This window comes from Oncorhynchus nerka, linkage group LG3 (assembly GCF_034236695.1).
Source record: "Oncorhynchus nerka isolate Pitt River linkage group LG3, Oner_Uvic_2.0, whole genome shotgun sequence".
In the NCBI taxonomy this organism is placed as follows: Eukaryota; Metazoa; Chordata; class Actinopteri; order Salmoniformes; family Salmonidae; genus Oncorhynchus; species Oncorhynchus nerka.
The window spans coordinates 68,079,492-68,095,061 of NC_088398.1; the positions used below are offsets into that span (position 1 = coordinate 68,079,492).

General features: G+C 43.8%; 1 protein-coding gene across 1 annotated transcript; it reads right to left on the reverse strand.

Annotated features, from left to right (window-relative positions):
* Nucleotides 1–1,746: 1,746 nt before the first annotated feature.
* Nucleotides 1,747–11,753, reverse strand: otc (ornithine transcarbamylase). The gene is made up of 10 exons (XM_029639730.1): nt 11,439–11,753; nt 11,071–11,209; nt 10,882–10,963; nt 10,225–10,312; nt 9,967–10,120; nt 4,653–4,775; nt 3,712–3,765; nt 3,446–3,595; nt 3,155–3,292; nt 1,747–2,118 (listed from the first exon to the last, which is right to left on the reverse strand). Exons 1-10 carry the CDS (start codon nt 11,519–11,521, stop codon nt 2,059–2,061), a joined length of 1,071 nt encoding a protein of 356 aa, XP_029495590.1. The 5' UTR covers nt 11,522–11,753; the 3' UTR covers nt 1,747–2,058.
* Between the last annotated feature and the right edge of the window lie 3,817 nt (nt 11,754–15,570).

A 15,570-nucleotide genomic window follows, 5' to 3' on the forward strand; every position in this document is an offset into this window, starting at 1 on the left:
GTGTATTCACCTGCTGTTCCATCTCCACCTGCCTTACCTCCAGCTGGGTAAATGTATCCTTAAATTCAATGAGGGGGTAGTACTCTGTGCTGGGAGGTTGACTTTCCGCTTGGGGTTGCTCGTCTGTGGGGTTATATAATGAAGAGGTCTGGTCTGACCCGCTCGGGGTTGCTCGTCTGTGGGGTTATATAATGAAGAGGTCTGGTCTGACCCGCTCGGGGTTGCTCGTCTGTGGGGTTATATAATGAAGAGGTCTGGTCTGACCCGCTCGGGGTGGGGGTATCTTTCTCAAAGGAGAGCTTCTCCTGCTGGACTAATTCTTTGATTAGGTGAAAGTCCAGCTGAAACTATTTGTTGTTGCCCTGTACCATTACTGTTCCAGACCTATAGAGATTTATATTAGCTGACTCAGAGTCCTCGTTGTCTAGTATCCTGAGTTTTCAACCCTCGTTAACACCCCCCCTTTTAACAGAGGGGTAGTGTGCTAATATAGCACTGTGCCATGCCAGGGGGTGGTTTGTGTGGAAGATGAGGTTGCTGATGTTCCCATTTCTATAATAGTCAGCAAAAAGTGTCTCTTGATTTTCCATAAGGAGCTTCATTTTATTTTGTGATCTTTTCTTGCCTTATCATTCTTTATATACACAGGGTACTGTATTTTAATTACCTCTGAACAGCAAGAGGCAGCTTCTAAGGCCTCTCCATTTGGTTTGAGTAGACTGTGTGACTCTCCTGCCATTGTTGGGCTGAAGGACTGACACCTCTCACTTGACATGTCAGTGCTAATTGAAGTTGTATCAAGCTTGGCAGCCTTAATTTAGTATTCAGTCCTTATAAAGTAATTGAATGTATTTTTCTTCTTGGCTTTTGGAAATAAAATATAGTTTCAGACTAAACATTACTCACTCAGTTCCAGGTTGGATGGTGTTTTCAGGTTTCTGTTGTTTTCCAGAGCATTTGCTGTATAGTGTTGGAATAATCATCTTTGGTAGTTGTAAGCCTTCCAGGTGATTCAGTAATTCCGCCCCAAACCAGGTTGTAGGTTTTGATTTGGAGTGAAGGTTATGTGGTAACGTGTCTAGACTTGACAGTTCATGCAGCTTTTGTACTCTGATAATGGAGTTGTGATCATGAAATTCCGACCACGCCTTGTGTCTACATTTAAATGTGTCCACATTGTGTCTGACTATATTCAAATTCTACAAACGATGGAATAGGCAAAATACAACAGTAGTTGATGACAGAAGCTAACTTCTGTTGCTAAGTAACCAGCGAACCTCTAGCTAGCCAGCAAGCTAGCATAGCACACAATTCTAAAGGGACTGCAAACAAGTTAGGATAAAATTGTTTTAGTTACCACAAAAAAACAGGTTTTCTAAATATTAGCACTTCCTAAAGTGGTCAGACAGATCTAAACGCAAAGCAACTTTTGTGCGTCTAGACCCATCTTTTCAAATCGAGCTTCGTAATCTGATAACAGAAGTCTTGTCTACACGACTACTGTTGCAAATGGTGTGCTAAATGTCCTACATTCTACAAACTTTATTTGTGCATGACATTGTAATTCTGTATGTGGAAGGATAAATGTGATCTTCCCAGCCAAATCTGAGCAGGGTAACGTTAGGTGAACATGCTAGCTATCTATGTGGTGCACCACATGGAATGCAGCATTTCTCCCAAAGACTTGGTCAAATTTGCAGTTGTTGGTAAACTAAGAAAGTAGTGTTAGGACAGAAAACACGCCTGTTCATTTTGAGGTACTTTTATTTATTTGTTTGTAACCCCAAAATCAATTCCTAATATCTTAAACTAGAATTGTGTATACAAATCACATGTCCAATACAAAGAAACAAGCTTTTATTCTCTCAGATTCAGTCCTGGTTCAAATACATTTGTAAAATACTTTCATGCATTAAGTGCACATTTTAAGTTTGCACTTTTAAAACTGGCTCCAATGTATCTGGCAGACTACAAAGTCAATCAAGTACTTGACCGAGCGCTGTTTTGTAGTATTACAAAACTGTAAACTTAGGATACCTTTGGCAAGTAGGGATAGAGTTAGAATCTGGGCATGGGAATCTGGGGGGAGTAGTCAGTCAGCAGAGAGACCATCAGACCCTGCAGAGATGGAGAGCAATAAAGAATTAAAGAAAGAGAGCATGAGGCACAAATAAATGAAGAGAAAAGAATCTCTCCTTGAGAATAAAGAGGTCAAATTTGAATGGGGTGAGGGCCATAAAACTGAACTCATGAGGCCACAGTGGCTGGTGGGTCTGTGTACCCACATCCATATTACATATTTTTTAAATTATTTAACCTTTATTTAAATAGGCAAGTAAGTTAACAAATTCTTATTTACAATGACGGCCTACCAGGGAACAGTAGTGCCCTTGAACGACAGACTTTTACCTTGTCAGCTCGGGGATTCGATTCAGCAACCTTTCGGTTACTGGCCCAACGCTCAAACCACTAGAATGCCTGCTGCCTCTATGTCCACAAATGCAGTCAGAGCAGACCCTAGCCTTTTTGGGGTCTAAGTATTTTTTTGTTGGGGTGACCCCCCCCCCCCCCCCCGCCATCTTGTGAGCAAAACATTGTGACTGCCCCGCTCTTGACAGCAGAGATTTAAAAAACTGTTAAGGTAATTTCCTACACATGGGACGTAGAGAAAATATTGCAGTCTTAAAGCAAGTTGTAATTCAACACATTTTGCCATGGGGTGGATAGAAAAATGTGCAGTTTTAAAGCCAATTTCCTGCAATTCTACACATTTTGTCTTAGGGTGGAGAAAAATGTTTGCAGTTTTTTAATAGGATATATGAGTGAGACTGACTAACAAAATCAATGTGGGCCCTCGGTCAGTAATTCAACCATGATTACTACAAGTTTAGATAGCTGGCTAGACTAACTTACCAATCACAAAATGTTTAGCTGACATGGACTTATTGAGTGACTGTCAGTGACTGACATAACAAGAGAAAAACTGCTGATGCACAACCACATTTCAAAATTGCACCTTGTGTTTTCTACTATTCTAACTCAACAGTAAGTTGAGACCCCAACTGAGTTCCTAAAAAGGCAATTTTAACTTCATTCAAATACTACTAGAAGTCCACATTAACTATATATTGTTACTGTACACAGCTTAGTTTACCATGATGGTCCACTTCCTGTTCTCAGCCTCAGGGAAGACAAGTGAGCGAGGGGAGTAGAACACCTGGTCGTCCACCTCTTCTTGTTTCCGTGGGAGACAGTGAAGGAAGGTCCAGTCTGGCTTTGCCACACTTCCTGTCTGGGGTGGACATAACCAGGAGACATGATGATTGAGTCATCAGGCACATAGATGAAGGGGTTAGAGGTAGGGGGGCTGCCTGGGGTAGGGTTAGTATTCAGCAAGAGAATACTCATCAATTGATTCACTGTTTGAGTCTACTGTTGTATGTACCTGCATGGTGATCTGGTAGCCAAGGAAGTCCTTGATCCTCTGTTTCTTCTCCTCCTCCTGGCCCATGCTGACCCAGGTGTCTGTCACCAGGACGTTACTGCCTCGAGCTGCCTCCACTGGGTCAGAGGTCAGGAAAAACTGGGTCCCATGCTGACACACAGCAGACAAAATTAAGGATTGACACCATTAGTATCGATCAGAATAATAATAACCAGGTAATACAATCCTAATAAAGAGTCTGACGCCATAAGTCTAGAAATTCTCACCTGTTTGGAGAGTCTCTGTGCCTCCTGAATGATGCTGCTGTCTGGGTCATAACCCTGAGAGGGAGGCAGGGCAGAGTGATGGGGTTAGTTAGAGCTCAACTACCAGTACTATACAGAGTGATGAGGTTAGTTAGAGCTCAACTACCAGTACTATACAGAGTGATGAGGTTAGTTAGAGCTCAACTACCAGTACTATACAGAGTGATGAGGTTAGTTAGAGCTCAACTACCAGTACTATACAGAGTGATGAGGTTAGTGAGGTATACAGAGTGATGAGGTTAGAGCTCAACTACCAGTACTATACAGAGTGATGAGGTTAGTTAGAGCTCAACTACCAGTACTATACAGAGTGATGAGGTTAGTTAGAGCTCAACTACCAGTACTATACAGAGTGATGGGGTTAGTTAGAGCTCAACTACCAGTACTATACAGAGTGATGAGGTTAGTTAGAGCTCAACTACCAGTACTATACAGAGTGATGGGGTTAGTTAGAGCTCAACTACCAGTACTATACAGAGTGATGGGGTTAGTTAGAGCTCAACTACCAGCACTATACAGAGTGATGGGGTTAGTTAGAGCTCAACTACCAGTACTATACAGAGTGATGAGGTTAGTTAGAGCTCAACTACCAGTACTATACAGAGTGATGGGGTTAGAGCTCAACTACCAGTACTATACAGAGTGATGGGGTTAGTTAGAGCTCAACTACCAGTACTATACAGAGTGATGGGGTTAGTTAGAGCTCAACTACCAGTACTATACAGAGTGATGGGGTTAGTTAGAGCTCAACTACCAGTACTATACAGGTCATAACCCTGAGAGTGAAGTTACAGAGAGCCCCAGTACATGTCACTGGCCACAAAACACAGTGGCTTGGCCACTAAAAAGAAACCGCTATATAAAGGAGGAAAAGGGAGCGATGGGTAGGGGAGAATGTGGACCTTGGGCGTGGCGACTCTAAGATGGACACCCAGTTTGGCTGCGGTCATCATGAAGGAGTGCAGCACGTTGTTTCCATCTCCGATCCAGCTTATAGTCAGCCCACTCAACGAACCATAATGCTCCTGTAAAACACAGAGCGGCAACATTTTCAATCTGGGACAGTCGGAAAAGGCTATACAGACACTCCTAACTTGCAAAACGGTATTTACAGAATTGGTTGGGGTTAAAGGGCCAATGCAGTTGTTTTTATCTCAATATCAAATCATTTCTGGGTAATAATTAGGTACCTTACTGTGATTTTTTTAAATCAATTAAAATGGTAAAAAATAAACTACAATAGCTTAGTAAATGGCAATTTCTCAAGCAAGAATTTTGTTAGGACTGTCTGGAAGTGGTCTTAGTGGGGAGGGGAAAACTGAAAATGTGCTGTTATTGACAGAGGTTCTTATTTGTCTATGAACTAATTTACAGCATGGTGATGTCACCATGGAAGGCCAAAACTCCATCCCAACAAAACAGGCAGACATTTCAGATGGTCTTTTCAAACAGCTCTTACACTAAAAGGACATTATCATAATTTTCACAAAATTATTCCAAAATCAGAGTGGAAATATATACTAAATAAATATAAAACGCAACATGCAACAATTTTACTGAGTTACAATTCATATAAGGAAATCAGTCAATTGAAATACATTCATTTGGTCCTAATCCCAGCTGCCAAACTAACCCTGATTCAGATGACAATCCAACCCATGCTAGATTACGGAGACGTAATTTATAGATTGGCAGGTAAGGGTGCTCTTGAGCGGCTAGATGTTCTTTACCATTCGGCCATCAGATTTGCCACCAATGCTCATAATAGGACACATCACTGCACTCTATACTCTTATGTAAACTGGTCATCTCTGTATACCCGCTGCAAGACCCACTGGTTGATGCTTATTTACCCTCTTAGGCCTCACACCCCCCTATCTGAGATATCTACTGCAGCCCTCATCCTCCACATACAACACCCGTTCACCCCCCCCCCCCATCTGAGATATCTACTGCAGCCCTCATCCTCCACATACAACACCCGTTCACTCCCCCCATCTGAGATATCTACTGCAAACCTCATCCTCCACATACAACACCCGTTCACCCCCCTATCTGAGATATCTACTGCAGCCATCATCCTCCACATACAACACCCGTTCACCCCCCATCTGAGATATCTACTGCAGCCCTCATCCTCCACATACAACACCCGTTCACCCCCCTATCTGAGATATCTACTGCAGCCATCATCCTCCACATACAACACCCGACCCCCCCATCTGAGATATCTACTGCAGCCCTCATCCTCCACATACAACACCCGTTCACCCCCCCATCTGAGATATCTACTGCAGCCCTCATCCTCCACATACAACACCCGTTCACCCCCCATCTGAGATATCTACTGCAGCCCTCATCCTCCACATACAACACCCGTTCACCCCCCCATCTGAGATATCTACTGCAGCCCTCATCCTCCACATACAACACCCGTTCACCCCCCATCTGAGATATCTACTGCAGCCCTCATCCTCCACATACAACACCCGTTCACCCCCCATCTGAGATATCTACTGCAGCCCTCATCCTCCACATACAACACCCGTTCACCCCCCATCTGAGATATCTACTGCAGCCCTCATCCTCCACATACAACACCCGTTCACTCCCCCATCTGAGATATCTACTGCAAACCTCATCCTCCACATACAACACCCGTTCACTCCCCCCATCTGAGATATCTACTGCAAACCTCATCCTCCACATACAACACCCGTTCACTCCCCCATCTGAGATATCTACTGCAGCCCTCATCCTCCACATACAACACCCGTTCACTTCCCCTATCTGAGATATCTACTGCAGCCCTCATCCTCCACATACAACACCCGTTCACTTCCCCCTATCTGAGATATCTACTGCAGCCCTCATCCTCCACATACAACACCCGTTCACTTCCCCCTATCTGAGATATCTACTGCAGCCCTCATCCTCCACATACAACACCCGTTCACTTCCCCCTATCTGAGATATCTACTGCAGCCCTCATCCTCCACATACAACACCCGTTCACTTCCCCCTATCTGAGATATCTACTGCAGCCCTCATCCTCCACATACAACACCCGTTCTGCCAGTCACATTCTGTTAAAGGTCCCCAAAGCACACACATCCCTGGGTCGCTCCTCTTTTCAGTTTGCTGCAGCTAGCGACTGGAACGAGCTGCAAAAAACACTCAAACTGGACAGTTTTATCTCCATCTCTTCATTCGAAGACTCAATCATGGACACTATAACTGACAGTTTTGGCTGCTGTGTGTGATTGTTGTCTCTACCTTGTTGACAATTGTGCTGTTGACTCCGCCCAATAATGGTTCGTGCTGCTACCGTGTTGTGTTGCTACCATGTTGTTGTCATGTTGTGTTGCTACCATGCTGTGTTGTCATGTTGCTGCCTTGCTATGTTGTTGTCTTAGGTCTCTCTTCACGTAGTGGTGTCTCTCTTGTTGTGATGTGTGTTTTGTTCTATATTTATATTGTATTTATTATTCATTTAAAATCCCAGGTCCCCGCAGGAGGCCTTTTGGTAGGCCGTCATTGTAAATAAGAATTTGTTAACTGACTTGCATAGTTAAGGTTAGGGTCAGTTTTAGATGTTGGTGCTTTTACAGGTCAGGAGTGTCCTTATAGCTTCGCCCGTCTATATCTGATACCTTGTTCAGGGATGTAAACTGCCGAGGGCCCAAAAAGGTGACACCTTTTCTGTGCACTGAAACATGCAAAAAAATCCCTGCTAGGGGGAAATGCAGGTTAACTAATTAAACAACAAAGAATAAGATCTACATGATCAGTCTCTGTGTGGAAAATAAAAAGTGCTTCATGTGAACCCAACTCGCAGCTAAACATTTTAAAGAAAGCAATCCAATGTTATTTGTTGCCTACTTTACTGCAAATTACACAAGTCTTGAGAAAAAAACAGTACACTAATATTGCAGTTAGCTATAACTGCCTTTATAATAGAACGCTTGTGACCACACACATCTAAATATTGCACTTGGGGAAAAAACATCTTAAAGTAGAATGAAACAAACAGCCATTCTGTTTGCTCTATTATTGTGGCCACTATAATAGACATCGATCAAGTGCACAAGGCTACGTGTGCAAAAATAATGTTCACAGAATAAAACATTAAATAATCCCCCATCAGGGGCCTCCCGGGTGGAGGGCCCATGGGGTGGCGCACAATTGGCCCAGCGTTGTCCGGGTAAGGGAGGGTTTGGCCGGCAAGGATATCCTTGTCTCATCGCGCACTAGCCCCATCGCGCACTAGCGACTCCCGTGCGGGCCGGGCACAGTGCACGCTGACTAGGTCGCCAGGTGTAAGTGTTTCCTCTGACACATTGGCTTCTGGGTTGGATGGGCATTGTGTCAAGAAGCAGTGGGGCTTGTTTGAGTTGTGTTTCGGAGGACGCACGGCTCTCGACCTTTGCCTCTCCCAAGTCCGTACGGGAGTTGCAACGATGAGACAATTGGATACCACGAAATTGGGGCGAAAAAAAATAGGTAAAAAATATAAATAATAATAATCCCCCATCACTCACACACGTTACTGTCAAGTTCAACACAACAAAAACAATCTATTTGGGCTACACTGCACATTATTACATTGTACACTTTCTGCCTGTGGACATCTGTTCTACAATGTGCCAGCAGAGCATGATACCCTTTTGTTGGCATAATTGATCTCTTTCAGGCAGAGAGGACACCTGGCATACCCCTTTTTATGCACTGTATAGAAAAAGTGAGAAAGAGGGAACGTGTGGTGTTCCTTTCACCTCTATAGAGGCATCCAGCTTAAGACAGGCTCAGCTCCAGCTACACTTGATCCCTGAATCCACTTGTTTAACAAGCAACACCTCATTTTCACCTAATTTTCTCATTCTGAAAATTAACCACATACTGTAGAGAAAACATTAGTTCACAGATTGTAGTTAGTTCGTTAGCTAGTTAACATGTCACACAGATTGCCATGGTCCAGTAAGCAACTAACTTGTTATAACTTGAGGAACGGCAAGGAGTCGTATACCTGTTAATACTATAGCGAATTGGTTAGGTTACTAACGTTAGCTCATCTGATGTTGTAACGTTAGCTGTCTGACTTTATGAGCCAGCTAATTTTCACACCATAAACTCAATTATTTGATTAGTTAAGTTGGCTAATGTTGCTCAACATTTCTCTGGCTAGCTAACGGAGAATTTGATCCAACTAGCAAGATACTTAACAATGATAACAATACTTGTTCCACCACACTTTCTCCCTCACCTCAAACTTTTCAAATGCCAGTTGTTTTTCGGTTACAGCTCATGAAGTACACTTCACCTTCTCATCCCATCTCTGTGGTCAGGCGTCTCACCTACTTTACCTCGTCGTTATCGTTCAGGGGACGCGCTGCTGTACTGGCAAACTGCCTTTCCTCTCTCTGCTCTTTCCAGAGGCGCACTGATGCTGTAACTAGTGAATTGGTTGTCTCTTCCCTCTTCAGCCGCGTCCTGCATTCTGCTGTTATGTGAACAATTGGCTGAGCCTTGGATCCAGCCAGTATTACTCCAAACACGGATCAGTCTTGGATCCAGCCAGTATTACTCCAAACACGGATCAGTCTTGGATCCAGCCAGTATTGCTCCAAACACGGATCACTCTTGGATCCAGCCAGTATTGCTCCAAACACGGATCACTCTTGGATCCAGCCAGTATTGCTCCAAACACGGATCACTCTTGGATCCAGCCAAACACGGATTGCCAGCCAGTCCAAACACGGATCACTCTTGGATCCAGCCATCCAGCCAGTATTGCTCCAAACAGCCAGGATCACTCTTGGATCCAGACAGTATTGCTCCAAACACGGATCAGTCTTGGATCCAGCCAGTATTGCTCCAAACACGGATCACTCTTGGATCCAGCCAGTATTGCTCCAAACACGGATCAGTCTTGGATCCAGCCAGTATTGCTCCAAACACGGATCACTCTTGGATCCAGCCAGTATTGCTCCAAACACGGATCAGTCTTGGATCCAGCCAGTATTGCTCCAAACACGGATCAGTCTTGGATCCAGCCAGTATTGCTCCAAACACGGATCACTCTTGCATCCAGCCAGTAGTCATCCAAAGCCCCCCTCGGATCTACACGAATCCCGTATGTCACCTATTTTGGATTGAAAGCAGTGAATTTCACCGAAAGGTGAGTAGTTTGCATCCCTGTTTGTTAGGCTTCAGTACCTGCAGGGTGAGGAAGTCAGCGAGGATCTGGATGGGGTGGTAGAGGTCAGACAGGCCGTTGATGATGGGGATGGAGGCATCCTTCACCAGCTCCTCCAGAGTAGTGTGGCTGTTCACCCGTGCCAGGACTATGTCTGACAGCCCAGAGAGAACCCTGCACACACACACTATAAAGTTTGATTCCAATGGTGATGATAACCTGGTGTAGTCAAGGAGCAAAAAGTTGGCTATTGCTGTGGCCTTGGCTGACCGACTGACCTGGCTGTGTCTGTGCTGCTCTCGTTCACTCCCAGGTGGATGTCCTGAGACGTGAGGAAACAGGGGTGTCCTCCCAGCAGAGAAAAACCTGCAGGAAGTACACATGATAACGGGCTTATTCAAACGCACTAAATGTTACTATAGAAAGTAATTGCACATTCCACATGGAAGACAGTTGTGTCCATTCATCATGCATTTCTATCTGCAATGCAATGTTCCTCTTTACAAAACAGGGGAAAACTATGTGGTTGAGATATATACAAATGTGAGGATAGCAAGATGAAATAGTAGGGATAAGTGAGTCTAACTGAGTTAGATTTTTGCCACAAATGGAGGGAGAGTGTCTTTTCAGCAGTTTCATTGTGTTCTGCGTTAGTCCTGATTCCTGACCCATTCAGAGTTGTGACCCCATGAAAGAGTGCAACTGAACTTTCCAATGCACCCACACATTTAAAATCACAGCACAAAAGCTATGTGGGAACTTGTATTTGCTGTATCTTAAATATCCACAATGATGTAAGAGGCTTTTGAAATGACTTTTAATTTAACCACTCCCTAAATGATTGCATGACCCAACATGAGTGGCGGAGCTATTTTGGTATTTCTCTACTCCAAAAGCGTAGATAGACCATACCCTGACACAAATGTAACTCACACCTGTTTCTGTGGACATTCTAGTTCTGGTGCTCCTCTTCTCAAATATCATGGCAATTGACTTCCCTTGAAGAAGAGGAAGGTACTGCAAATAGAAGTGACTGTTATCTCACTTTAACTCAATCAACAGTGCATTATAAATCTTCCATTTTAAATTAAAACTTCTGTTAGTGACATGGATCCTCACTGTACCTGTTTTTCATGTTTGATCCTGTGTTTTAGGTCACCTGAAACCCATAGAAGATGTTTGATCTCATCTGAGCTGAAGTCCTTTAAAGTCAGGAAACTGCGACCCTTGAGATTGACCGGACCCAGAGCTTGTGCTCCAATGCTGCAAATGACAAGAGGATGAAAAATAGACAGACTCCCCAATCAAAAATGTGCATTTACAAGTCTCAAAAACACGACAACAAATACACTGTGGCACTCTGAATGTTAAACGATGGAAATAGATTGTACTGTAAACTACTTTGCTTGACAGCTGAGCTCACTTTTGACACTTTGCCAATTAATCCGCGTGCTAGCTAGCCAACGTTTCTGACTAACGTTACTTCTCTTACCTAAAATTCCTCGCATGGATGCTTTGGAGAGTCTTCAGTCCATAGAACACTGAATTCTTCATGGCAAGTATTTTTGTTGTCATGACAGATTAAAATACTATAATTTTATAAATTGATATCTGAAAGAAAATAAAGTTGAATGAAAAAAGTGAAAACAGCATGTGTGTGTTTTTGCCTGCATTCACTCTGAGTAGGGTGGGTGGGGTTTCGTCTCATTAAATATCGCACATATTGGTATGTTAACTTTTTTCTTCTCCGGAATTGTGCTGATTACTGTCCGATGTGAGGGCGCTCCTCCTTCACCGTTTTTGCCCACTCACGTCACTACGTGTTTGTTGTGAACCACAACGTGAGCAGCAATAATGGAATCGGCGGTCGCCTTCAAAATAAAAGTCCGACTTGAAATTGATGCAAGCGAATGAAAATAGTGGAATCATGCCACAATTGGACTAGACTAGGTAATGCTAAACAAGGTTGGAATGTTGTTATATAAATTAAACAAAATACAATAATTAGTTAATTTGACCCACCAAAACAGTTGAAGTCGCACTGTGGATGTATAGACTTCAGAATTACATTTGGAGCATACAGTGGGGAGAACAAGTATTTGATACACTGCCGATTTTGCAGGGTTTCCTTCTCACAAAGCATGTAGAGCTCTGTCATTTTTATCATAGGTACACTTCAACTGTGAGAGACGGAATCTAAAACAAAAATCCAGAAAATCTCATTGTATGATTTTGAAGTAATTAATTTGCATTTTATTGCATGACATAAGTATTTGATCACCTACCAACCAGTAAGAATTCCAGCTCTCACAGACCTGTTAGTTTTTCTTTAAGAAGCCCTCCTGCTCTCCACTCATTACCTGTATTAACTGCACCTGTTTGAACTCGTTACCTGTATAAAAGACACCTGTCCAAACACTCACTCAAACAGACTCCAACCTCTCCACAATGGCCAAGACCAGAGAGCTGTGGAAGGACATCAGGGCTAAAATTGTAGACCTGCACAAGGCTGGGATGGGCCACAGGACAATAGGCAAGCAGCTTGGTGAGAAGGCAACAACTGTTGGTGCAATTATTAGAAAATTGAAGAAGTTCAAGATGACGGTCAATCACCCTCGGTCTGGGGCTCCATGCAAGATCTCACCTCATGGGGCATCAATGATCATGAGGAAGGTGAGGGATCAGCCCAGAACTACACAACAGGAAAAACCATTAGTAACACACTACGCCGTCATGGATTCAAATCCTGCAGCGCACGCAAGGTCCCCCTGCTCAAGCCAGCGCATGTCCAGGCCCGTCGGAAGTTTGCCAATGACCATCTGGATGATCCAGAGGAGGAATGGGAGAAGGTCACATGGTCTGATGAGACAAAAATAGAGCTTTTTGGTTTAAACTCCACTTACCGTGTTTGGAGGAAGAAGAAGGATGAGTACAACCCCAAGAACACCATCCCAACCGTGAAGCATGGTGGTGGAAATATCATTCTTTGGGGATGCTTTTCTGCAAAGGGGACAGGACGACTGCACCGTATTGAGGGGAGGATGGATGGGGCCATGTATCGCGAGATCTTGGCCAACAACCTCCTTCCCTCAGTAAGAGCATTGAAGATGGGTCGTGGCTGGGTCTTCCAGCATGACAACGACCCTAAACACACAGCCAGGGCAACAAAGGAGTGGCTTCGTAAGAAGCATCTCAAGGTCCTGGAGTGGCCTAGCTAGTCTCCGACCTGAACCCAATAGAAAATCTTTGGAGGGAGCTGAAAGTCCGTATTGCCCAGCGACAGCCCCGAAACCCTGAAGGATCTGGAGAAGGTCTGTATGGAGGAGTGGGCCAAAATCCCTGCTGCAGTGTGTAAACCTGGTCAAGAACTACAGGAAACATATGATCTCTGTGATTGCAAACAAAGGTTTCTGTACCAAATATTAAGTTCTGCTTTTCTGATGTATCAAATACTTATGTCATGCAATAAAATGCATATTAATTACTTAAAAATCATACAATGTGATTTTCTGGATTTTTGTTTTAGATTCCGTCTCTCACAGTTGAAGTGTACCTATGACAGACCTCTACATGCTTTGTAAGTAGGAAAACCTGCAAAATCGGCAGTGTATCAAATACATGTTCTCCCCAATATTCGGCAGGGTAGCCTAGTGGTTAGAGCATTGGACTAGTAACCAAAAGGTTGCAAGTTCGAATCCCCGAGCTGACAAGGTACATATCTGTCGTTCTGCTCCTGAACAGGCAGTTAACCCACTGTTCCTAGGCCGTCATTGAAAATAAGAATTTGTTCTTAACTGACCTGCCTAGTAAAATAAAGGTAAAAATAAAAAAAGACCCCAGCCACCCCACTGTTCTCTCTACTACCGCATGGCAAGCGGTACCGGAGTGCTAAGTCTAGGACAAAAAGGCTTCTCAACAGTTTTTACCCCAAGCCATAAGACTCCTGAACAGGTAATCAAATGGCTACCCAGACTATTTGCATTGTGTGGCCCCCCAAACCCTTTTACACTGCTGCTACTCTCTGTTTATCTTATATGCATAGTCACTTTAACTATACATTCATGTACATACTACATCAATTAGCCTGACCAACCAGTGCTCCCGTACAGTGGCTAACCGAGCTATCTGCATTGTGTCCCACCCACCACCCGCCAACCCCTCTTTTACACTACTGCTACTCTCTGTTCATCATATATGCATAGTCACTTTAACCATATCTACATGTACATGCTACCTCAAGCAGCCTGACTAACCGGTGTCTGTATGTAGCCTCGCTACTTTTATAGCCTCGCTACTGTATATAGCCTGTCTTTTTACTGTTGTTTCATTTCTTTACTTACCTATTGTTCACCTAATACCTTTTTTTTCACTATTGGTTAGAGCCTTTAAGTAAGCATTGGATTCAGCGCATGTGACAAACTTTGATTTGATTTGATATTGCAATCTACAGAATTACTTGTATATCTTGGGTCCATGAAATGGGGTATCAGCCTACTCAGTGACACCCACAGAACACAACTGTCTCACAATAAGTGGTACGATGCTAATATTTGTGAAAACTCGTCACAGTTGTGTTCAGTGAGTGTCTGCTCACATGAAAACATACTACTGTAGTTACTATAGAATTCTACTGTACTTACTATAGAATTCTATAGTAAACTGTAGTATACTGTAAAATACTATACTACACACTGTAGTATCACTCGATCACGTGTAGTACGTACCAGAGAATGTTGTAGTATACTGTAGAATACTATAGTAAATACATAGTATTATCCCCCCTATAGTATTATCCCCCCAAAAAAACACTGAAGTAAATACTACAGTTTTAATTTCCATATACCCTGCCCATTCCCCTCCCCCATACTGAAACTTGTGCCATACATAAGTGAGAAACCTACATGCCAGCTATATTTCCTACCACACCTAGTGGTTACAGGAAGAGGATAGGCACTCTGATAGAATCTTACATTTTAGCAACATCAAATCTGGTTTGACTGCACTTTAAATCCGTTAAAGTTTGTTGACATTAAATTGAGATAAATAAAAGAGAACTCCACCACCCCCTTCCCCTTGTACTTTGCCAAACCTGACCTTCACCAGACCGATACATGGAGAAGAGGGATAGAAGAGAGCATGAAGCCCTGAGATGTCCCAACCAGCCCTGAGATGTCCCAACCAGCCCTGAGATGTCCCTACCAGCCCTGAGATGTCCCAACCAGCCCTGAGATGTCCCTACCAGCCCTGAGATGTCCCTACCAGCCCTGAGATGTCCCACCAGCCCTGAGATGTCCCACCAGCCCTGAGATGTCCCTACCAGCCCAGAGATGTCCCTACCAGCCCAGAGATGTCCCAACCAGCCCAGAGATGTCCCTACCAGCCCAGAGATGTCCCTACCAGCCCAGAGATGTCCCTACCAGCCCAGAGATGTCCCTACCAGCCCTGAGATGTCCCTACCAGCCCTGAGATGTCGTTGTCAAGAAGAGATCAACTACTGACAACATCCTGAGGCTGACAAAAAAGAGGTGATGGTGACTGTCTTCTTAGACATTGAAAAGGTGTTTGATAAGATGTGGCACAATGGGCTCATCTATAGGCTATAGGATACGAACCTGAAACTCCCC